The 26198-nt window shown below is 39.0% G+C and overlaps 1 protein-coding gene across 3 annotated transcripts; it reads left to right on the top strand.

Annotated features, from left to right (window-relative positions):
• The first annotated feature begins 320 nt into the window (after positions 1-320).
• LOC117492322 (calpain-15-like) lies at positions 321-26198 on the top strand. 3 transcript variants are annotated; one of them, XM_034142498.1, is made up of 13 exons: positions 321-367; positions 1580-1764; positions 8172-9219; positions 15522-15730; positions 16068-16251; positions 17268-17491; positions 17698-17823; positions 18157-18309; positions 19859-20020; positions 21034-21254; positions 22114-22247; positions 22959-23137; positions 24089-26198. In XM_034142498.1, exons 2-13 carry the CDS (start codon positions 1604-1606, stop codon positions 24279-24281), a joined length of 2994 nt encoding a protein of 997 aa, XP_033998389.1. In that variant the 5' UTR covers positions 321-367; positions 1580-1603; the 3' UTR covers positions 24282-26198. The 3 variants fall into 3 exon arrangements, with proteins under 3 accessions (XP_033998389.1, XP_033998390.1, XP_033998387.1); XM_034142499.1 differs by having other exon boundaries at positions 21034-21260; positions 24104-26198; XM_034142496.1 differs by having other exon boundaries at positions 21034-21260.

Raw genomic sequence — 26198 nt, 5'->3', positions numbered from 1 at the left:
TGTAAAAGTGCAAAGAAGAAAATATTTCAAGCTAGATCAATTGATTTTCCAAATGATATTTAAAAGATCACAACAAATATATGATGAGTTCGTGACAGAATCGCACTTTACATGAACATTTGTATTTGTTTGCCTATCAAAAGCATGCATTTAAATTCATTGCAAACCGTATCTGTCAAAAGCAGCTTTATTGTGAATTATGTGACAGGAAGTGTGTTTTATTCCCAGTGGCTTGTCTATGATGGTGAGAGGAGAACAGTGGTGACTGTGCACATCGGGCTTCAATTAAAGAGGATGCATGGAGATCTCAGGCAGCTGGCAGGAATATTCTTCTCCTTGGTGCACTGAGTGTCCTGTCTGCAGTCGGGTAAGTCTCACTAACTCTCCCCTGCGCTGCTTTGTGTCTCAGTGTCCTCCTGCCGCTCTGCAGCTTCCCACGCAGCCACCAGCTGTACTGCAGGTGCACCAGGTTACCTTAAAGTCTATTTGAACTTCACTACCAGCAGGGAAGCATCTGCATTGAGGTGCAGAGGGATTCACTCAGCATGCATGCTTTCTTCAAACAACACAAAGAGTATTTATTCACTTTCAAGTTTTGAAATCTTACATTTTAATGTACTGATTTTAGTCATGCAGAAGCAGATGCATGATAAACCAGATATACAGTATGTGACAAATGCTTTAAGATTGTATCTTTATTATGATACAGGACATTTTCGATGGAGAACATGTCTTCTGAACTGTGTGTCTGTAACACACACACATCTGAAGCTGGAGCTCCTGATGGTATCACACAGATGTTAAGTCCTTGTTCAAGGACAAAACTGGAGTGAGCAGGGAGGGAGCTGAAGCAAGAGCTGCAACCATTAGTCGATTCATCGATTAGTCTTTAAATTATCAAATTAATCACCAACTATTTTGATAATTAACTAATCACTTTGAGTCGTTTTTTTTAAAGAAAAAGAGTCAAAATTATTTGGTTTTGGTTTCCTAAATGTAAATATTTGTCTTCTTTATTTGCGCATCTATAACAGCAAACTGAATATATTTTAGATGAAGACAAAAAGAAACAGTAATTTACTATTTTCTTTTTTTTAATAATTCAAGCAGCTAATTAATTAATTAATTACACCAATTAAGCAACAATGAAAATATTTGCTACTTGCATGTCTACACATGACATCTTTTATGAGTCAAATGTACTGACTGTAAAAACAAGTTAGGGCTGCAAAATCTAATCACTGTCATTATCGATTAATCTGCTGAATATGTTTTAGTTTTATCGATTAGTTTTGTGCATAAAAAAGGAGAAATATGTCCAAGGTGATCACTCTAAAAGTATTGTTTTGTCACACATATTTACTTTAGTATGATACAAAAATTAGAAAAGCAGTTAATCCCCATTTTGAGATTTGCATTTTTCTTACATTTTTGCATGAAAAGTTACATTATTGATTATCCAAATACAAAGCAACCACTTTTCTGTGAATATTCTGCATTATTTGTTGTAAACATTTATGTACTCCATTATCAGAATAATTGATCTCACTTCAAACTCTCCCTCTGCCTCCTCCTTCAGGGCGCTTCCTCCTGAGCCAGCAGCATGGGAGGTTCTACTTCCTCCCTTGTTGATGAGGCCGAGGGGGAATCTGCCCCCCGGGGTGCCGCCTTGCCCCCCTCCCCCGTCATGGGATGTCTGAGGAGCAGCCAGAGCACCTCCATCCCTCGACAGAGCCACAGACCCAGCAGGCACCGAGAGCGCAGGTAAAGACTCTGACACAGACAGACACCAAATCATTCGTTTTAAAGAGCTCACTGCCTTACGTTGCCTGCAAGTCGGTCAACAAGTTTAAATGCTCCACAAGCCTACAGCTTGCCTACAGCAAACTTAGATATACAAGCTGTTGTTGTACACACAAATTAAAACATTTTCACAAGCACCACTTAGTTGTATTACAGGTGGCCATGTTGTTGTGAAATAACCTGAGTATTAGAATGATTAGATCAAATGAAAAATGAAAAGATAAGCTGCGTATGTGGTCTTGATTTTAGTTGTTTGTTTATTTTACTTGCGTCTGTTTCTCTTTTCGTGCACTGATTTGCTTAAGAGACAGAAGAAAAGGGAAACCTGTCAGCAACAAGTGATTTTAAAACAGTTTCACGGGGAGTAGAACTGGGTTACTGGCACAACTTCACCTACTTCCAAGGCGCAAAGAGAGGAAAACATTATCTAAAAACTTCAACAAAATGTCAGCTTTTGAAGTACGACTTGGCAATATATGCATTTTTTGTATTTATGAAACTTATTTGAGCTATTTTAGAATATATATATATATTTTTAAATGTCACTTTGAGATCTTGGGGAGTGGAAGAAAACGTGTTGAAGCTGCATTCGTGGATCGATCAAAACAAACATTAATTTCTGCCTAACATTACGTCTTTTCCAAACTATATTTTTGCTCATTTGCAATCAACTCACAACTATTTGTAATATGTTGCACCTAATACTACCAAAATCTAATTCAAATATGGCACAAACATTCACAAATATTGATATTTGATTTATATTGCTTTTGTAATCTAGCATTACTGTTGATCAAATTAAATATCACTTACAAAATCTACAGGCACACACTCCAGGTGTACAACTTGTATTTTACAAAGCACACTTTTCATTCATAAATTGAAAAAAAGTTTCAGAATAAAAAAAAATAGCATTCTTTAAAGATATAATCCTTGTCAGTGGTACTACAATCTAATTGTATTTATTTTCAAATACCGTCTTTCCGGGAAAAAGTTGTTTACATGTTCTAATCTGATGACTTAAAGGTAGGGTAGGTAAGTTTGAGAAACCGGCTCGAGATCGCTAGAATTTGAAAATACACAACCGGAGAAAATCTGCCACTTCCTTATAGAGCCCCTCCTCCATCACACACGAACGCGCACATGACCAATGAGGGCACGAGATAAGTTTGTGCACAGATGGAAGGCTGACAGGCAGGTAGGCCATCCAGTTATTTTAGCCGGGCCGGCTAAAATGATTGGTCGTACTTTTTACAGTATTACAGCTTCCACAGATGACATTTTTTTATGAGTTTTTTGTCAAAGCACTTAAGATATTCATTGCTATCGGGATGTTAAGAGCATTCCATGGAATATAACAAAAAGTGTATCTCAAGCCGGTTTCTCAAACTTACCTACCCTACCTTTAATCCTTGAATACATGCTATCTGTTACTACTCAACCCTGTGTGTAATACAGGTTAAAGGCCATCAGAGGCTGTCAGTTGTGTTAACTCTGCGTGTAAAAACAATAAGTTATTAATGTAAATACTCCACACATTGCACCTTTATTGTGGAGGCTGATTCAGATGGATGTTTAATTTATATCCTACATTTGGTTGGTAGTCCCGTGCTCCAGAATGTGTTCATGAATTTTTTATCAGTTGTTCGATATAAAGTAAACCTCAGCCTTATTAATTATTACTGCGTCTCTGTCTAATGTGCTGTCGTGTATTTTGAGTCTCCTCTGCTGCCACATTGTCCCGGCCTCCGACTGACTGATCCGGAGTCAGGTTACTCTCTGACAGGAAGTGTAAGGCGACCAGGGAAACCCCTGATGGCTGCACTGTAGACAAGAGTCTCGAAAAAGATATTTCCGGAGGGAATTTTGACATTAAGTTTGATGCATAATGATCTTAATGGATCAACAGTAGTGTCAGGGGAAAAAACGAATGATGAAGTTTTATAAAACTGGAGAATTTGAAGTGATTTAGTCACATGACTCAGGTAGCACATGAACTTTCATTAATGTCAGGTCTATACTTCTATGCAGTGTTATTTTAATGTGCATTGTGGGGGAAACTTCTGAAGCAATTGGAGTCAGGACTCAGAGAAACACGAGGAGAGCTGGAGCTTTGATGGCAAACACTGACGGTTTATTTGGAGCTTCGGCCGGAGAATTCACAAGACATGTCACGGGCCACGATCGGACCACACGGTAGAGATGCCACAATCAATTCTGAAGAACTCTTCTGTAGTTCCAGGTTTTAACTAGTTCGGAGTGTAATAACCAACATTCTTTATCAGCGAGACTAAACAAATATGGACCCTGAATCTAACTAGAGCTGCGTTCCTAAAAAGAAGGGCTTCTAGATGTCCCTGAACAATAAACTACCTCATGTCAGCTTGTGCTCGGTCATAAGCTGGCAACAACAATGCGCCCAAGCTGCCCCTCCTTAAGAGAGATAGCAGCAATCCCCAAGGCCGTAGAACTATGCCATGGGAAAAGAGACAGTAAAAAGAGAAAACGATGAACTGGGTCGAAGGTTGAATACCTAAGCAAATTATTCCCCAACATGCATGAGTAGTCCTTATCTATTTTCCCATCAACACTGCATTTGATTGACATTTGAGTCATTCATATTTGACACTAAACCTGAAAGTATAAAGATAAATGTATTCTATACAGTTTACACATTAAGAAAAGGATGACACGATACAGAATCAATATATAAACAGCAATACATAAGGAACAATGAAAAACAATAATATCAAAAGTCCAAATTAGATGATCAGCCAATAAGAATACAATAAAAATGTAAAAGCGTTCAATAAGAAGTCGATTAGAGAAGTGTTTACTGGGTACCAATTGTTTATGTATGTAAGGGGGCTTTACCATCTATTCAGCACATGACATCCTCTTTCTTTAGGCAGCAGGCAAGAAAATACATTTACTTGAACTTTACTTGAGTATTTTCTTTTCTTATGCTCCATTACACTTGTACTCAACTACATTTTGGAAGCCAGTATCCAGCTTTAGTTACAAGTTACTTCTCCATTTCTTATTTTTAGCTAATACAACATGTAAATCAACTAATAAATCAACTTTAATATATATTTATAGGGATAAGATATGGCACAAAGTATTTCAAAATCAACCTCACCTTTACAGGCTGTAAAAGACCTATTAAAGCATCCATAATCATAATCCAGTCATTTGTAATATATGATGCTGAAATGGGCCAAAACACACTTAATGAGTACTTTTACTCTCGGTACGTGAAGTATTTTTTGATGCCAATACTTTTGAAAATTCAAGATTTGTAATGCTGGCTTTATACTTAGAACAGAGTATTTTTACAATTTAGTATTGCTACTTTTACCTAAGTATACAAACAAAATCTCTCAATAGGATGAACAATGGAAGACACCTTAGCTGTGGGTACAACATAAAAAAATAAACACAGAGCTGCTGCAGAGATTCAGATGAAAGACTATCTTTGGCTTGACACTCACAGGAAACAACTTGACACACTTACAGCCTAGACACAGATGGCGTGCAATTCTTGACCAGAAGAAATCCCTAATCCCCAGACAAACAAGGTTGCAAACCGACCAGTTGTTGATCACTTGCACTACCTAGTTCCCCCTGCACCTCATATATTAGCACAGGAAATATCAGGCTGATGGCTCCAGTAGCTTGTGTACTACAATATCAAGGGGTATATATTTATATATTGGCCCTATTAGGCTAAGGGGCGGGACATCTATAAGCGGTTGACTAATCACAACAGAGCCGGCCAGCTAACCAATCAGAGCAGACTGGGCTCTGGTTTCAGCACAGGCAGTATGAGAAAAATAAAGAGCTTTTTGAACATTAAAGCATGGAGACATGTCACAGTAGAGGAACAGAATATAAATATGAACCTAAAAATGAGCACAATAGGGCCCCTTTATGCTTTCCTTTTTGATAAAGCTCATAGTTATCGTAGTTAGGCTGCTATATGTTTAGATTGTTGGGGGACATTCGACTTGTACCTCTCTTCTTATACTTATCTGTATGCATTCATGTCCCAACAATGCATGTTTACTAACTCAGCATCCAAAGCTTCGTACCTTGAGTTTTTGTTTCTCTCCTCTTTTGTTTCTTGCCAGTATTAAAGATTGCATCTGGATCATGTCACCTACAGTATTGCACTTCTGTCCATCCCGGGAGAGGGATCCTTCCTCTGTTTCTCTCCCTGAGGTTTCTTATATTTATTCCCCAATACTTGTGGGGTTTCTGGGAGTTTTTCTTTGTACGTTGCTAGAGTCTAAGGACAGAGGGTGTCGTATGCTGTACACACTGTAAAGCCCCCTGAGACACTATGAAACTATGAAATAAGAAATACTGAAGCTAGTTTGTAAAAAACCTTTCATTCAATGGCAACTCTTTCTCTGCTTCATTCATTGCCAGGAGAACTGGCTGAGCTCTGCATCAGGAACACCTGCACCTCACAGTTTGCTCTGCAGTAAGCTGCAAGTCTCCGGTTTCACGCCAATGCTACTTAGAACGCGGCAAGAAAATGTGGGACAGCGTGCACACAGATGTCCCTCCAGTCTAAATCTCCCCCTGGATGCAAAGATAATCTGGGTCTGTTTCACAGCCTGAGCACAATGTGCAACATAAATCTTAGATGTGTTTGCACCAAATCCAGTGTTTTACAAAGAGCTGAACATGCTGTAAACTGATCTTAGCGATGGTGAAAAGGCTGTAATAAAACACTGAAGGAATCATTTTATATGATCTGAGAGGAAAAGTTAGTGTTGTAGTGCAGCTTCTTGTATTATTTCCATATTCATGAAATTACATTTTCTCCTCCGAGCCACCACAGGGTACAGAAATATGTTAATGCACACATTCATATTTGGATTTCTTCCCGTCGTCTTCCCGGCTTTTCCTTTCTTCTCTCCCCTCAGGATTTTACAGTTACATGAGTTCAAGACACTTCTTTATCAATATAAAATAAGATGAGACTTTGTTTATGCCAGAGGGTAAATTCATAAGATATTGCAGCACAGACAAAGTAAAAACTAAAGAACAATTTGAATGAAGTAAAAAAAAAAGAAGAATTTAGAGAGACAAGGTTTAGAAAAGCTCTCAACAATATATAAGTGAGGACAATGGTATTGTAGCGACAAAACTCCCAGTGAATTAAGTCGCGGCTACGTTTGGTTCATATTTGTGACTCGTTCCCAATGAACAGTCTGTACTGAAGATCTTGTTCCATCCAATTTAATAACCCAAATAAACAAACATTTGCAGCAAGACCATATGGTCAACAAACAGCACCCAACAGGTGGACCTAATACCTTAAACCACACCCAGGTGACAATCGCAGGAAGTGACTAATTACAATGGTGTATGGTGTAAACAAATAATGATCAAAGTACAAACAATCAACAATAACCAACAAGCATTTTGGCTCCTACAGATATAAAAGAATAGTGCGCGTAATCGTGCGAGATCTATCAACTAATTGAAGTAAATAAGTTAGGATATTGATTATATGCATACAAATATAGTTCCTATTGTTTATATAGCCCTTTTACAATACAACAGATATCCAAACAAAAGCAAGATAAAAAAAGCAACTTTACATAACCATCTCTATAACATGGGTATAAAGAAATGTGTTAAAGCCAAATCAAAATATATGAAATTAAAATTAAGTTTGATCTCTCTCTTTTAGATTTTTTTCTGAAATGTAAATACATTTTCATCTTTTTATATTTAAATACCCTTTACATATATATTTATATTTATATATATGTGTTTTAATTTAAAGTGGACCTATCATGCTATATTTGAATAATATAGTGTAGGACCATACCTATATAAGGCATATTTATACTTTTTTTTTTTTCAAAATACCAAACAGATCATGCATTTTAGCCATGCCTCATTTCGCTCATTTTGAAAAATGTTAGCTCTGTTTTTGCAAGGGTTGATTCTGTGAGCAACAGCACCATCTACAGGCCTGGCATATGTACTACAGCGTCTGCAGCGCTTTCGAACGGCAATGGCCGTGGCTGTCTCCTCCTGATTGGTGGAGTTGGCCCAATAGCCGTAGCGCCACCGTCCTGACGTCAGGACAGTGTTCAAATCTGGATCAGTTTTTATCAGATCCGTTGCAGCCCCTTTTTTAGAGATTTGGGTATGGAGGAAAATAGAGAGGGTTGTGTTTTCTGACACTTGGTGAGTTCCCTGGAACACCGGGGACACATATTCATGTATAAAAGACGTACAAAAGTGCATTTTGCATGATAGGTCCCCTTTAAAAGAACAGAAAAAACGGAGGAATGTTAATGTTTTATTTATTATGACTCTGTTTTGTGTTTTCTCTGCAGTTTCTCTTCAGGTTCGATGCCCATGCAGAGGAGCCAGTGGGCTTGTGGTTGTTGCACTTTTCTAAACGCAGCCGGCGCCCACCGCTGCTCCATCTGTGAAGCCCCCCGGCGCTGGACGTGGCAGCCAGGGGGCAGCAGGGAGGATGGTCGCTGGTCCTGCCCACGCTGCACACTCGCCAACCCCCCCGACAGCCTGTCCTGCTCTCTGTGTCTCTACAGTGGAGCACCGGAGCGACCCCGGCGTTCCTCTGAGGAGCAGCCCCGGCCCCAGCGCTCCAGCAGCTGCTCCGGACCCCTGAGGACGTCGTACTCTGAGCAAAACACAAAAGATGCAGCTAAAAGCAGCCTGCATTGGGAGTGTTCGAGGTGCACTCTGCAGAACACCCCTACCTCCATGTCCTGCTCCGCATGTGGCGGGCCTCGCAAACTGTCTCTCCCCCAGATCCCTGCAGACGCCCTGCTCCTGCCTGACGATCAAACTGTGCAACAAGCAGAGCCTGCAGCCGGCGCGTTTTCTCTTTCCATATCCACCGGAGGAGAGAGTTTACCCGTAGAAGCTTCATCTCCACACACAAACTCCTCCTCGATGCTCAGCGCAGGGTCTTCCTCTCATAATAACCCCCTCCCCTGCAGCCGCAGAGAGGTGCCACCTCCAGAAGGCTGCCTCAATCAAACTCACAACTTAAGTCCTTCTCCGTCCACGCTCGCTATTTCACATCTGTCCACCCAGCCAGAGCAGCAGCCCGGCAGGCGGCTCAGCATCCTGAAGGAGGAGATGTCCCCGCTGTCCCCTGCCCCGGACGGCCCTGCATCTTTCCACCAGAGTGTCAACAGGACGGAGGAGTGGGCGTGTCCAGCCTGCACGCTCATTAATGTGGGCAAAGCCAAACACTGCCTGGCCTGCCACACTCCTCAGCAACAGGGCCGGCAGCTGAAGCCTGCTCCGTCCCCGGGGAGGAAGGAGAGCATGCTGGTGGAGGAGCTGCGGCAGAGCGATGAAGGAGAGGCCAAGGAGCTGTGGGAGAACATCGTCAGCTTCTGCACTGAGGTCTGTCCACTCGAGTACTTTACTTAAGTACAAACTTCTTTTACTTGAGTATTTCCATATTATGCTGCTTTATACTTCTACTCCACTGCATCTCAGGTATAAATATGTACTTTTCTATCAACTACATATATCTGACAATATTACTTACCAGTTCTTTGCAGACTCAATAACACAAAATAAAGTCAACCCATACAGATGAAGCGTCTTATTTTGGACGGTTTAAAGTGCGAGGGTCGTGATCGGTTCATGCACGTTCCGTGATGGCCGGCCGGCCCCCAGTCAGACTTGATACCGCCCCCATGATAAATACATTTAATTATTGTGAAGCCAGCTGCAATGGATCATTGATCCACCAGGGGGTGCAGTGGGGTTCCACACTGGAGTCATGTGAAATCAACTTCTAAATAATAGATGTTGTTTAGTCGGAAAAAACGAACGAGCCGGCTCTCCCGATTTTTAATCCTAATTTAATCATCATCATTGATGTTTATGTTCACCGAATTGACATGAAATCACTGACAAATATGAATATTCTGTATTCAACTTCATTGAAACGATCAGGATGGGTGTTATTTTTCCCCACAATGACCAAGTCGCTGCAAATGATCCCATGTATTACATGTACATGGCCACATTCTCAACAAAGTTACGTAACGAAACATTCTGTATTCCTTGCTTACTTTTTATTTAATGCTTTATAACAGCTGGAATAGTTCGTTTAGAACAGGCACCTCACTCGCAATCTGCTCCTCCGCAACGCCTACCACCTCCGGCTGAAATTATGAATGTACAGTAAGGCATAGTAATCATAGATAACACGGCAGGGTCCGTTACAGTTTGTTTTCATCTGATTTCAAATATTTCAAATGTCTGAAGTTAATAAATACATTCTCAGTGTTCAAGTCAATAATAGTCATATAAGAAAAGTACTGATCTAATAACAGAGATTTTATAAGGACTTTTCAATGTTCGACATCGCTCATGTGAAATACAGTAAACTGGATGTTGTGGTGCCGAGAGGCGGGGTATCAAAAGTACAAGCTAAACTTTTATTTAGCATCTGAACGATCTGAACACACTTGTAAACAACGTGATGCCCGGGAAGCGAAGACCCGGCGGAAACAGCTGGTCTGGTTCACTAAAATGTCCGTGTACAGTATATCTGGTACTAATGTATAGCGGATCTTTGTTAAGATCCATATGTCACGGATAGATATTATATATAGAGATGGGATGGCAGAAGGTGCTATATATATATATATAATTCCAAAGCTGGTAAAGACCTTTCAAATTTAGCAATAATAGTCATATAAGAAAAGTACTGATTTGTTCTTGAATATTATAATAAAATAAACACCGGCTGTTGTTATGCCTGCTGTAACGTTTACTTTCTCCGTTCTCCGCTTAAGTAATTATTACTTCCTGGTTAGCTTTCCGCTCGAAATTTAAATCTGAAAATGGCAAAATAACGGAGAAAAAAACGTTCACAGAGAAGACGACAACAATTGTCACTTGCACTTGTCATTTAGCATCTGAACACACTTGTAAACAACGTGATGCCCGGGAAGCGAAGACCCGGCGGAAACAGCTGGTCTGGTTCACTAAAATGTCCGTGTACAGTATATCTGGTACTAATGTATAGCGGATCTTTGTTAAGATCCATATGTCAGTAGAGATGGGATGGCAGAAGGTGCTATATATATATATATATATATATATATATATAATTCCAAAGCTGGTAAAGACCTTTCAAATTTAGCAATAATAGTCATATAAGAAAAGTACTGATTTGTTCTTGAATCAACTTTTTTATGGAAAATGTTTTATGTAATTTTATTTCATTTTAAATAAAATGAAAGACATTCACAGTTAATGTAATTAGATATACATTATTAATGCCATACATTTTTAAATGTAATTAGATATACATTATTAATGCCATACATTTTTGCATAAATATTTATTCAGTATGATAGCTGTCTAACAGAAGTTAAATCCATTTCTCACTTATTCTGACAATGTACTTAACCCCAAATAAAAGAACCCAATAAAAATAGTTGTTAAATAATAGTGAAGTCACGTTGTAATAACAATAATTCATCTCTCTCGGTTTTTTTTGTTTTCTTTGTGTGCTTTGCCAAAAGCCACTGTGTCAAGTGTCCTAGCTGGGTTACCGTAACGAACAGCAGCCGGCTCTCGATTTTTAATCCTAATTTAATCGTTTATGTTCGCCGAATTGACATGAAATCACTGACAAATATGAATATACTGTATTCAACTTCATTAAAATGTTATTAACGTGCCTAAACTCAGTAATTCACTAAAAATTACTGATCCCTCCGCGTCGCGGAGGGATCTTGATCCCTGGGTGTTATTTTTCCCCATAATGACCAAGTCGCTGCAAATTATCCCGCTTATTACATGGCCACATTCTCAACAAAGTAACGACATGACTCCCAATATTAATTAAAATGCTTTTATGGATTTAGAAAATATTTTTATTGATTTAAAACATAGTTCTATGTATTGATTTAAATTTACATGCATCCGCTAAGAAAAATAGTCCGTTGTTACCGTTTTTTAAACAGTCAGAATGAAACGGCAGCTCTCAGCTGTGTGTTCACACTCCTAACTCTGATCTTTCTTTTCCAACAGTTAAGTTAACTGTAGGTTACTCTGAGTGACAAGCTTACAGTTAGTGAAGTAACACTTTTTTTTTGTGAGTCACGACCTCGCTGTTTCATTCTAACATAACGCTCCAAATATGACTGTTTCCACTCGGACTTCAATACAGCAACACCATTGTTTGGTTTCCATGGTAGCGTGTCTCTTTAGTAGCGTGCACTCCTTTCCTGTAAATTACAGGTCCAGCCAGGCAAAACAGTAATATGAAATATGAACGTTAGTTTTTAACTGAAATGATCAAATAAAGTCAAAATGTCACAGTGTTTACAAACATTGACCATACCGTTCACCAGCCCCCACCCCACTCTTTGTTTAAAACGAATTGGCCATCGGAATGTGTGTGTCCCAACCCCCCCTGTGATATCTCTTCACAGGGGGGAGAGAGTTAGACGCTCGTGAATTGTCAACGCCTCTCTGCACGGAGGAGCCGCGGAGAAGTGAATCACAGTGATCTGCTATTTTAAAGTAAATTCAACACATATCGACCCTAAATATAGCATATATTAAGAACGAGAAAGTGTTAACATCGTTTTTTGTAAACATATGACCAATGTGCGAGGGTGATGACATCAGAGCATCGTCCTATGGGCTTAGCCCCGGACAGGTACAACAGGTATTCACTCAGAGGGGGGTAGTTACCCATTTACATGTCAAAAAGCAACATACAGTAGGCGGGTGGGGGATGGTGAACGTTTACATTTCTCTACAGCAGTGGTTCCCAAACTTTTTGTGCCCAAGGCACACCAAAGGACAAGTAAAAATCTCAAGGCACACCTATTGTGCGAAATAGCCCTTATAACACGTGTTATCACTCATATCATGTAAAATATCTGTAAATGTGCATAATTATTTACTAATGCCAAATAAAATGTATAGATAGAACAATCAGTGGTTCAAGTTAGTATATTCCTCAGTGTAACATATCCACTAGTTGCAAAGCTTAAACATTTTTATATATTTTTTTATTTTAAGGGAAAGGATGTTTTCACTACTCAGTTTGTCAACTATGTTACGGACAAACTTGATGTCATTACAATCATTTGATTAAGTCCTGCACTTCAAGTAAAATCAAATTTGAAAGGCTCTTGAGTCTATTCTACCATATATCCAAAGATTTTTTAAAGTTTAAAAAATAATTGTATTAAAGTTTTGTTTTTTCATGTGATATGTTCAGCACTGTCATTAAGTTTAGGGATATTTTGTATTATAAAACTACCATACAGGTCATTTTGATAGTTTTAAGAGATGTCATGTAAAACTCCAACCTGTGTAGATATACATTATACTATAAAGGATATCAGAAGCACTATTTTAGATATTTTAAATTTGAAAAAATGAGGTGCAACATAGTTGACAATGAAAGTCAAACATTTGACGCAAATAACATAGTTGACTGGACACATTATTAACCATCAGCACTATGTTAATTTCAAGGCAGAAGTGCAAAATTCCATTGATAATGATGTGTAATGACGTCTACATGTCGTACAAATTGTCAACTAGGTTACCTGTCAACTAAGTTACTACAGTTATTACAGTACTGGGTAACTCAGTTGACAGGTAACCTAGTTGACAATTTCCCTATTTTGACCCATCATTTCAATGGTAGGCCTTGCCTGGATGACCACATGTCATTTTCTTGAACAGGTTAACATCACATTTGCACATATAATTGAATTAAAATCATTAAACAATTGTAAACCATAACAATGTACGTAACATTGTTGATTGTCAATGAGTATATTAATTGACCATGTGCTATTATACATAAAATATTGTAAAAATGTAGAGGACAATCACCACAGTGTGTTCAAAATGTCTGCCAAAGAGGAACATGGCATCATGTGATGCTGGTGACATGGTATTGGGACAAACAATTTTTGAGTTAAAGGGGGAAGTTCTGTTAGTAACATAGTTGACAGAACTTTTGCGGACATTCATATATTAAGATATTTAAATTATTTAAAGGGGGAAATCAATTAAAAATATGTTATTATTCTTTAGTATTTAGACTTTTGAAATAAATGAATCATTTTTTAAATTTACTTTAATGGTTTTTATTCATTATTTTGAATCCAAGACACCCTCAACTGAAAAACGGACATAGCAAAAACTGACAATTTAAGAACATCATGACACATTTCAAGCTAAATAAAGCATAGGATGCACATAATGTTTGTGTGATATTATAACATGCTTTCCAATAATAGGCAAAATATGATATTTTTGAAGAAAATAGTTAGAATAATTATAATTATCATCAATGGACATCAATGGACATGGAATGTACCCTAAATTGTAGAATCACTCAGCAGTTACATACACCAAACCTTCCAGTTATATTCCTATCAATATTATGAAGGCTTTTACAGAAGGGTTTGGTCATATATAATTCATAGCCTGAATTATATAACATTTTATAGCTAAAAACATGGTGAAAATTGATATTTTAGGGCTGTTGACAGTATTTTCTGATTTATGGAGTGATACAAAGAGATATCCAAAATCCCTTCTGTAAAAGCCTTAGATACTAATATGACTACAAAATGAAACAATAATTTTGATCCTGGCTTTATCCAAAGTTCAGATTTCGGTTCCTGAAATGTGTTAAAATATGCGCATATTTCATGAGATAATGGTTCATTTGGATATTTAAACATGCTATTTCAGAAAACTTGTAATACAAAAAACAATTGCCTTATTGTAAGTAATTAACTGGAGAAATATTTAGCTGATATCTTTAAGTTAAAAATACCCTATTCACCTGGGGTGTCTCGCCTTAATTAGATGTTTGATAAGTGCAGATCACATAGTAAAACACGTACACAGATACATTATTTTGTATTTTTATTAAATTCGACAATGTCAATTTCACTTTCCACTATGTCCACCGTTGTTTTTCACAACCAATGGCAGAACTTTATTGAGGCCTGTAATTAGTCAACTACAGGTCTCTTGAGTCAGTCTTTTTCTTCCAAAAAGCTTGTGACAAGATGTTATTGCTCTTGGGGCATTAAAAACAAGATTTTAACTTTAGTTTTTTATATAATATCTGCATTTTCTATTGTGAAAAACTAAGTCTTAGTTATTTAATATATAGCGCCATCTCCTGGTTAAACCCTGAAATTGGAGAATAGTGGGAGGGCCTAACATTCCTGAATACTGGTCTTTGGCAGGCAACTGGCTGGCAACTGGCTGGCAGTCGGCAGGAAGCTGTATGCTGGGGTCCAAAATAAGAGGCTCCATCTGTATATGATGAAGATTTTTGATTGAATAAAATAGCCAGCGGTATAAAGGTAATTAAAACAAGCTACATTTTTACCAGCTGCAACAAAACAAAAACATTAAAGGGGTCCTATTATGCTTTTGGCGGTTTCCCTCTCCTATAGTGTGTTCTATAGGTTTTTGTGCATGTAAATGGTCTGACAAGGCTACAATCCCAAGTTCCTTGCAGAGGGAGTTTCTCTCCCACACACTCCCCAAAACAATGGCAGCCAAACGAAATTAAGCAAAAATCAGTTTACAAGTGAATCTGAAAGTGGACCATTAGGTCTATTACATTTCTGTTTCTACAACAAAGTTGAGGTGTATTTGTTTCTGTGATTTGATTCGCCCAGAATGCCGTGACGTTTGTGGACGACAGCTTCCCCCCCGGTCCGAAGTCGGTGGGCTTCCCAGTAGACGACAGCGTCCAGCATCGGGTCAGAAAGTGGCTTCGTCCTCACGAAATCAACTGCTGCAACTCGAGAGACCGCACAGTGAAGTGGTCTGTCTTTCGAACGCTTCGTCCGTCCGACATCCTGCAAGGACTTCTGGGTAACTGCTGGTGAGCCCACGGTTAATGTAGCATGCACAAGGCCATATGTGTTTCTTGTTTTGAATCTCTCTTTATGAAATTGTAAGCAAAAATAAACAATACATCATTAATTCACTCTGCTAGCCCGTCGTACTTTTCTCTCCTCAAAGTTGAATTTGAGCAATGGTCGTTTTTTATACGGAGCCTGGTGTAGAAATGTTGGATGTTTCCTTTCAATTAGTCTGAAAAAAAGACATGTTAGTGAAACTAAATAACCCAAAATAGTAGAAAAGAAAGATTTACTTGTAATGTCTCACCTTAAACTTCCGGTCAGTTATACGGTGTGTCTGCATGTTTTGGAGAACAGGTTCCTGAGTGCCTTGGCTGTTCTGGCTGAACGTCCCGAGCTGGTGGAGAAGGTGATGGTGACGCGCGCGCTGTGTGCAGAAGGAGCCTATCAGGTGCGTCTGTGCAAAGACGGCTCGTGGACCACCGTGCTGGTGGACGACATGCTGCCGTGTGACGAGAACGGACACCTCCTCTTCTCTCAGGTGAAAAACTTTTGACCAAATACTCATTTGACTTTTCATTCATCAAGAACAAACAAATAGGTTATTCATGATATGTTTGAGTCCCCCGTGAGTCCATAACACGGGTTATTTTAGCAAGTGAACAAGAGAAAATTCACAATTGCTGTGACAACTTACGAGCGTGCATTTTAAACATTTTTGCATACACACAAAATATTCACACATGTACATATTGTACTTTTTACTGCACTACATTTATTTTAAATGTAAATCATATGATATAATGCAGTACTGTACTACTTATCTCCCCAGAAGAATATAAAATATCTAAAATTGGATCCATATTAACAAACTACAACATTAAAATGCTCTTAGTCATTAGTGATTTCAAACCGGATAATATAATATTCTATAATAATATAACCCTTTGAAAGTACCCAGCTGTGAAAATGTAAATGAAAGATAAACAACCTCATACAATTATAACATCACAACCTTCAGAAACAGAACACTTCAACTCAACATGATCAATGACCTCTCCTATAGTATGCATTGCCATGAAGGGATGAATGGATGAATGTTCTATATTATTTTAATGACTGATTGAACTCCAGCAGCATTATTTTAAATATGTTATATGTTGAACTGCTATGCCTGTCATCTCTGCTCTGTGTCATCGTGTTGTCTCCTGGGTTCTGTAGTGCTCGGAATCTGTCTTTTTATTTTCTTCCTCCCAACCCCCATCCCCTCAGGACGCCTTTTGCCTCCTGTCATCATTGAAAATAAGAATTTGTTCTTAATTTATTTTCCTGGCTAAATAAAGGTTATACTACTACTACTATCAAGAGACATGTTTTCAACCTTAAATGTAAAGTTTATTTCTCAGTACTTATATATATATATATATATTTTTTTTACGAGTTACATCAATAATTCCTCCGGGTAACACTGCCTTTTATCTCTTAATGCAGATGCTGGTCCCCTGATGTGCTTTTCAAGCTGCAGTGCAGAAGATAATTAACCTTCTCCCTCCCCAGGCCCAGCGGAAGCAGCTCTGGGTGGCTCTGATTGAAAAAGCTCTGGCCAAGCTGCACGGCTCCTACTTTGCTCTGCAGGCAGGTCGTGCTATCGAGGGTCTGTCCACGCTCACCGGAGCCCCCTGCGAGTCTCTGGCTCTGCAGGTCAGCACCACCAACCCCAAGGAGGAGTCCATCGACACAGACCTCATCTGGGCCAAAATGCTGAGCTCCAAAGAGGCAGGGTGAGCGTCGGGGAAAGACTCTGAAAAGACAAGACACTACACTAGTTTTTTCATGCACTGATCCAATATTTTGCTTCTATAACATGTCTTCTTTTAGGCTTGTTTGAACATATTTAAATATAACATTTAATGATATGCATTTGTGCCCTATTCATTTGTAGTTTCCCCCCTTAAAGATGCATCTTAACTGTTTGTTGTGCTGCTAGTTTCCTGATGGGGGCGTCCTGTGGGGGTGGTAACATGAAGGTGGATGACTTGGAGTACGAGTCCCTGGGTTTACGTCCAAGACACGCTTACTCTGTGCTAGACGTGAGGGATGTAGACGCTCACAGGTGAGGAGACAGTGTTTTCAAGTAAGTAAAATGATACTCCAGTTAGTGTACCTTTGTTTGATTTAAACTTTTATTCAATTTAAATAGTTCTGCTTATTATCAATAACAAAAAAGATGCAACAAACTGACTTTTCTCTCCTGATAGATGTTACCAAACTCTGGTATTTGAAAAAAACCAGTGCTCTCTTCCCAAATTTCCATAAAAAAAGAAGCTTGTGACTGGAGTCACAGTTTGCATATGATTTTAGCTTGTGGTTGCACTGTACTTCTTTATGCTTTATTTTGAGATGTAATTGTTTTAGTAGTGTTTTAACATCTGTTGTTTTTTTCCAGGTTAGTGCAGCTGAGGAACCCGTGGGGCCGCTTCTCCTGGACGGGATCCTGGGCCGATGACTGGCCCAGCTGGCCTCCCAACCTGAAGAGGGAGCTTTGTGCCCAGAGAGCTGAGGACGGCCTCTTCTGGATGGACTTCTGGGATTTCATCAGGTAGATCCAGAACAGAGCCGCACAATTCATCAAAATGTTAAGAACTTCAATATGGACCAGTTCAATACCCAAATAATCAAAATTGCACGAAGTATATAAATATTCTAATGGAAATTAAAATACTAATGCAGAAATTATCATTCCCCCAAATATCGTGAATCATACTGTAAATGAGTTACAATAACATTTAAAACAATTGCAATTCATTATTTTGAGCCCTAATCAGAAGTAAAGAACGCTGCTATTGCTTTGTGATCTTTTAAAGGTCCCATGTCATGGCCATTTCTACTGATCATAATTCCATTGTTGAGGTCTACTAGAATATATTTATATTGTGCAATTTTCCAAACTCACATTGGTTTCTCATACAGCATCTCTGTATAGTATGTGTATTCACTCTCTGTCCTAAACGGCTTGTTGGAGCTCCTGCCCCCCCCCTCCCTGTGAGCCCAGTGTGCTCTGATTGGTCGGGACGTTGCGAGGGTCGCTGCTCAGTGAGCTGGCTTACTGGTGTGGTTTCCGGGTCGGCGATACAGCGAGAACAAGTGAAACTCATCCTGAGCACACACAAACACTCACAGCCGAAGTAAAAACAATAAGTGTGGCTTGATATTGAGTAAGAAAAAGGTTTATAAACGCTGTGAGCATGGGTCTGCAGAGAGAATTTCTCCGCCATCCCAACTCGTCTATTACCAACCAGGGAGCTCTATGCAAGTCAATGGGACTCCCTGTTAGTTGAACATTTACGCTAAAGGTCCTGGTGTGTGAGGAGCTCCGCGGATTGGTCCATTTTGGTTCCGGGAACCGCATGACGTCATGCGGTTCCCGGAAGAAACAAATGGAAAAAGAGAAATCTCCATCGAGGCGTTCTGGGGCAGCATAGACAGGTCTTTTCTGTGTTAGAGTTTTACTCGCTACAGGGTGTACTTTGAGGGTTTGTGACTCTGCAGACCGTTTACATGCAGAAAAACCTTCATAACACACAAGGGGACGGGTAATAACTGGAACAGCATGACATGGGACCTTTAAGTTCTGTCCATCCATTTTACATTTTCAGATCAAACTATGTTAAAAACTGTGATTGCTAAGGAAGCCCTGAGAGGTGGGGGAAAAAAAGGATATTCTTGGGATCCAATTACAAAAGTTATGACTCAAGAAAGAGGTAAAAAAAAGATCCTTCAAAAAGGGGGAAATGACATTAAAAACAATATCCTGACACATTTTGTTCCACCTTCCTTTACCAATGAAAGAGGGGTAATTTAAAAAGATTATGCTGTCAAATTGAAGTAATATGAGTATAAGTTACGAAGCGGCTCAGCCAATGATAATCATTCACCAGAACTATTTGTCGTACAACCTTTTTCCCCCACGTTAAACACAGGAGAGACAACTTTTAGTAAGGGGAACCCCACATGTCCTTCCTCCCCAACTGCTTCTCAGGCTTTCCATAGTTTCCCCATAGCTTTTTTAGTTCCCCCCAAAATAAGGGAAATGTGTTTTTGCGTTACACGTGTCTGTGTGTGTCTATGTGTTTGTCTGACCCCGGCAGGTACTTTGACTCAGTGGATATCTGTAAGATTCATTCAGACTGGCAGGAGGTGAGAACGCCGGGTGTTTTCCCCCGAGGAGCCAACGTCCCGCTGACGCTGGTGTCCATCACGGTGCTGGAGAGGACCGCCATGGAGCTGGCTCTGTTCCAGCAGGGCAGCAGGTAGGACTACAGCTCTACTCACCTGAGACCCTTCTAATAGCCCTCAGTCAGTTAGAGATAGTACGTTCAGACAATAAGAACTATAGTACGCCAGATTGGGCTCTACAAGTTTCTAATGTCGGTGGAGAATAAAAAAAGCATTAAGCAAGTTGATAAAAAAATCATTCTTTAATGCACATTTAACAAACCCATCACATTTTTATTTCAGGGTATTAAGACCATTTCAGGTAAAACTAAATCTATGATAAAATATCTATGGAGCCAAGGGTGATGGTGAATACTACCAAGGTCACCTAACATCACCTAAAGTCAGGCAATAGACAATAGAGTCAATAATAACACAAACAAAATGATTTCATTTTTTTAAACCTACAATTACTGTTTGCAGTGAATAGTTGCAGTTAAACATTTTGAAATACTTGAATACAATTCTGAAAACCTCATCCCTTGCCCTCGTAAAAAATAAAATCATGAAATCGTTGAAAGCAGCAACATTTCTTCATAGTGAGAATAAAGTTGTATTACCACAGCGTTAAGCGTCCTTTCTCTCCTTCTTAAACAAATACAACAAATGTTTTGATTGAATTCAGACAAGCAAACAATCATATTTATCTTAACATGTAATCCTTGTAATGAGTCAGTTCCATGCAGTATGTCAACCATAAAGCAATGACGGCAGGGGAAGGGGGATATGTATTTGAAATGTATTAGAAAGAAAAGACAGAAAGAAAGAAAGACCTGGATATTCACTGAGATCAAGGTGTTACATTTACTGGGAACAACAAGGAATAGTATGTGATTGCTTTACAATATAAGCTAAGAGGTTTTTTTTCTCTTTCCCTTTTACAGAAAACAAACCACTCTTTCTTTAGTTGTATGACTTTTATTACCTTCTCTTCCAGCTCCTTGGTTTGGGTTTATTTCTCATGATTGCTCTTTGAGGCAAAAATGTTTTAATGACTGCAGACTGCTCCTTGTTTTATCTGAACCCGTCTCTGCTCCTGTGTCCTCAGGCGGTGGGACACAGCGGAGAGCCACCTGCTGGATCTGTGTGTGTTGTTGTACCGAGTTTCCTACGACAGCACGGGGTCGCCCACGCTCGGCCGCCTGCTGGCTCACAGCCGCCGCTCTGTGAGGAGGTTTGTGGGCTGCGACGTGATGCTGGAGCCGGGAGAGTACGCCGTGCTCTGCTGCGCCTTCAACCACTGGCACAGCAGCCCCCCAGAGGGGAACAGTAAGGGTGCAACATCAGGAGGTTTTCTTTTCAAGAAAATGGCAGATTTTCAACCGTTATATTTCTCAGTTAAAACAGACTAGCGGGCTATCTGAATCAGAGTCCTGCACGGGTCTGATTTTCAAGACCCGCTCCCGCCCCGCACCCGCGACGTGCAATACCGAACCCGCCCCGCTACCCGCACATATTGCCAATTAGTTCCGCCACCCGACCAGACCCGTCGGCACAAGATCTGCAACCCGACCCGATCCCGCATATATATGAGCAGTGAAAACGTGCAATTATTAACACACGCAGTTGCATATTTGTCTCAAAAAGCGTGGGATGTTGGTTCTTTTCTCCATCTAGGATGACACCAAAAGCCTCCCAGATGTTGGATCTCGCTCTTGAGGAAGTGTTATTGAAAATGCTGTATTCTCCGCTAGAGAGATCACCTTAGCCATTTCGAATGTGGCACGCTCAGCAGCAGATTGATGCGCTGCAGAGGTTATGATTATGCGCGGTCCCGCGGGGGAGAGGTCTGAGGATTTAAACATTAAACTAAATTATTATTATTTTAATATATTTATTATGCAACACCCGCGACCCGACCCGCATCATCTTTGTTTTACCCAGAACCGAACCCGGAAAAAAGCGCTTGAAAAAATACCACCCGCGAATCACTTTTTTTGCGGGTCACCCGTTGGGTACCCGACCCGATGCAGGACTCTGATCTGAATGTCCCTAATATATAAATAATGTGGAAGAGGAACTTGTGTTAAAAAGACAGAGTCTAGGCCACCAAAGCCAGGTTAAATGTCAATAAGAATGATGGTTTTGCAGCTCCTTATTTAAATGTATTAATGTTGTGTGTTCCCAGCCTCTGAGGAGCCGGGCTACATGCTGGCGGTCTACAGCTCCAGGCTGGTGATGGTGGAGCAGGTAACGGCCTCCAGCAACACCATCGCCGACGCCATCATCCAGCTCACCGAAACTAAAGGAGAGAGACACGAGGTCAGTTTGTCAAATCAGTGTGACCAACTCAGATTTATTGTACATACCTAACACACACAATAAACTGCTTTCCAATGCTGGAAAATGCATTGCACTATTGTTACTTTACAGAAACGATAAGGTGATTAACCGATTTACAACAACAGTTTACTTTGCCATCTGGAGGAAATGTTTTAATGCTTTTTGATTAACTGATAGTACAATTGTACAAAAAGGTAAAGCACTACTTCTAGTACAAGAGAATGTTGACAAATCAAATATTTTTGACCTAAAACTGATTATTGTTATTAAAAACAATTTCAAGGTATTTCTTACTTTGCTTTCCATTGAAAACCGATTTTGTTAAGAAGATTCTCCTGAAACTGAAAAGTTGACTTTTTAGAGATACATGGTCCTCACAGGAAAAGGATACAAACATATTGTGATTTGATAGAATACGATGCATTGCTGCAGATGAAACTGGCCTGCAGAATGTAAAGGGGTTAACAAATCTCCAGCAGCAGTAACGCAGCAGTAATGTTACTCCAGAAACATGATGTATTTAAACAATGAAGGGACAGTAAACTGCACAATGAATACTTTGACTTTAAGAACTTTAAGTACATTGTACTTCATTGTCAATAGTAAGGGTTCGAATGCACAGGAGTTTTTCTGTGAGTATTTGTTATAAGGTGAGCTTCATGTACTTTTACCAAATACTTTCTCCCCCAGGGTCGAGAGGGGATGACCTGTTACTACCTGACCCACGGGTGGGCGGGGCTTATCGTCATGGTGGAGAACAGACACCCGAGACATCACCTCCACGTGTCATGTGACTGCAGCGACAGCTTCAACGTGGTGTCGACGCGCAGCAGCCTCAAAACCATCGACAGCATCCCGCCTCTGCACAGGTTACAAACTACATCTATTGTCAAACTGACAGGACAGATGACAGGATAACACATCTCAAAAACATTATTATTATTGTCTGTTTGCTCTAATGCTAGGTCAGACAAAACATTGATTCAAGAAAAAGAGCCTTCCTGTGATGTTTGAATCATTACTCATAAATCTTAATAGAAACTTAAAAAAGTCAGTTGGTAGAGTTTCTCCATCTCCCCATCTCCCCTGCCAAACAAGTTAAATCTCATTCAATTGAGTTACAAAATATTTTACAAATAAAATAAATGTATATATATACTTTATTTACGATTCCCTGAACCAAACCCAATTGGTGTACTTGTATTAGTATACCATTAATCAAATATATAACTACTGTGATTGTTATGTATCATTATTAAATATTATTATTATTTACCTTTAAGTTTTTAGGCAAAGATGTTGAAAAGATCGTGAAAAGTAATTGAGTAGATATACTATTAAGTTCCTACGCTGTCTACATGTAATTTAAATAGATTCTCCAGCCAGTTCAACTTTTATAACCTACATCAATTAGGGCTGGGCAATATATCCATACAGTATGAGTCTATGAGTATGATATACTGATATTGTGACATAAGGCTAGATATGGTCGTAGATTTTTTAGTGTTGTCTGTTTTTGTTTTTTAAGGCTGCGTTACAGTAAACTCATGTGAAGAAAAAAGTTACCGAACCTTCTGTTATCATTTTTTAATGTATTTAATTTAAATCAAATCTATAAATATATCTACAACAACCGTTATTTATTAGTGTTAAACATTATTGTTATTTCTATTAATTATAAAATGATTATTGTTTCAGGAAAAGATGTGAATAGTTCCTCAGTTTAGATGAACTTTTATTGAGCTACATGAAGTGCTCACATTGAACTTGTGATAAATACTGTATAAGATGTATGAACATGTATTCCTGTGCATGTGAAGGTGTTCCTCTCTCAGGCAGGTGCTGGTGGTTTTGTCTCAGCTGGAGGGAAACGCTGGTTTCTCCATCACTCACAGGCTGGCTCACCGTAAGGCCGTGCAGGCTTCTCTGGGGAACTGGAGTCCCTCGAAGGCAACACACAGCCCGGCTCTGAGCCCGGAGATAGCAGGTCTGCATCAGCCCCGCCCCCTCTGACCCCCCCGGCCCCTCTGACCCCCAGCACCAGGATCCAGATAAAAGATCTGCTTCACACACTACACAGGGGATTTAACAGGGAGGCAGCTGCTTTAAAGGAACAGTCCAACATCTAAGGAGTAGCTTTGGATCATTTCAGGTCAAACATTGACTAAATGTAGTACATGGGAGGTGATATATAATCAGTGAAATACATTCTGAATTATGATTACAGTGAAACATTTACAAAAGACATTTGCGAGATGAAAAAATATTCTCCGAAATCAAAATGGTAAAATGATGGTAAAAGAATCAGAAGTTTCACTTGAAAAAAAACCCTCAGATATTCTCAGAGAATACATGTGTACATTAAAAAACACATTTACAATAATTTCTTTTTCAATATCCCCAAAGACACTTTTTAATCTACGGGAAAGGATAATTATCCGAGATTTAAATTATAAATAAAATGTTCAACATCTTGGCAATACTGAAAAAAACAAATAACAAAGAAAAGTCACCAGCCAACAACCCCGGTTTTAAAATCCCAACTAAAATAAATAATTACACTGTCATTTCGCACTCAAATAAGACCATTTATATCACCAGAATAAATGTGTTTTTTGCACTAGGACAAATGTTTTTGTTGCACTAAAATAAATAATAAGGCTGTTTTTCCCCCCTAAATATTACCCCCTCCCCCGGCTCGAAAGTTATTTGTTTGTAACCTTAAATGACCCAAATACACCATATTACATTTCTCTTAAATGTTGGACTTGTTTACAAAGAGTAATCACATTTAGTGAGTCGTTCTGTTTCAGCTCCCACGTTTTGGAGTCAGAGCTCCCCTGAGACAGAAAGAATCTTTTATTATTATAATTAAACCTTAATGGGGAGAATAAAACAGTTATGCAGCTTTTTATGTTTATGTTAGGTTACACATTAGATAATAACATGTTATCATTAGAGCACGTCATACAAGAGATGCAGCTCAAAGTGCTTCACTAAAAATAAATGCAACACACTTTTACCAACACAGAATACAATCAAACATAAAGACATGCTCAAATATACAAGTGATATTAAAATAATTTGAGATTTTATAAAGAAAATATTGAGGATTGCTTTATATATAGGCCAAATCATTTTGTCTAAAAGGTTTCAACTCGTGTTAAAAAGTGCCACTGCCATCACTTTTCATAGGGACTATTTCTTTGGTTGAAAGTAGTCCCCATAAAAACTGTTTACACTGGATTGTGTGGATTATCAAAGAGCGTTACATTTGATTTCTCCACTTCGGTTACTTAACATTCTAATCAATTCAGGCGTCAACTAATTTAGTGATTGGATTGACAATTTGATTATTTATTTCTGTCCTCAGAGCAGCTCTGCGTCCAAAAACAGTAGTTGCACATTCCTCCACAGAGACATGTAGAAACACATGATGCACTTTATATTTCACACATTTCAGATCACAGGCTGGTCTTCAGGTCCACACTGTCTTAATTGCACTGGTGATAGATGAGTAGAAGTGATTCACTTTAGTTAGTTGTGTCTGAACTGGCTGCCAAGAATATTCACAGTAATAACAAACATGGTGTTTATTCTCCTTAGTGTCTCTCCGTCATTATACTTGTAGGACGTCCTTTAATGAAGGATGTTTAAATACATTTTTAAAGTAGAGACAGTCTTTGTGTGAAAGCATTAGCACTTTACAAACTTGAAAACTATGCTGAATTGTCATATTTTACTTTAAAATTCGCAAGGAAGAAAAATATTTGTGCCGATCTAATCCAAAACATCATTATTGTGAGAGAATTTAAAATATAAACTATGCAAATGTTTGAAAGCTGTTGTGATGCTCAGTTAAATTAAACATGTATATCTCTTTATCGTTGGGTTATCTGTTATATTTCTATGTGTATTTTGCTATTTTTT

This window comes from Trematomus bernacchii, unplaced genomic scaffold (assembly GCF_902827165.1).
Source record: "Trematomus bernacchii unplaced genomic scaffold, fTreBer1.1, whole genome shotgun sequence".
Taxonomy (NCBI): domain Eukaryota; kingdom Metazoa; phylum Chordata; class Actinopteri; order Perciformes; family Nototheniidae; genus Trematomus; species Trematomus bernacchii.
Note: the sequence above shows the minus strand (reverse complement) of the source record. Positions and strands in the feature narration are given on the sequence as shown.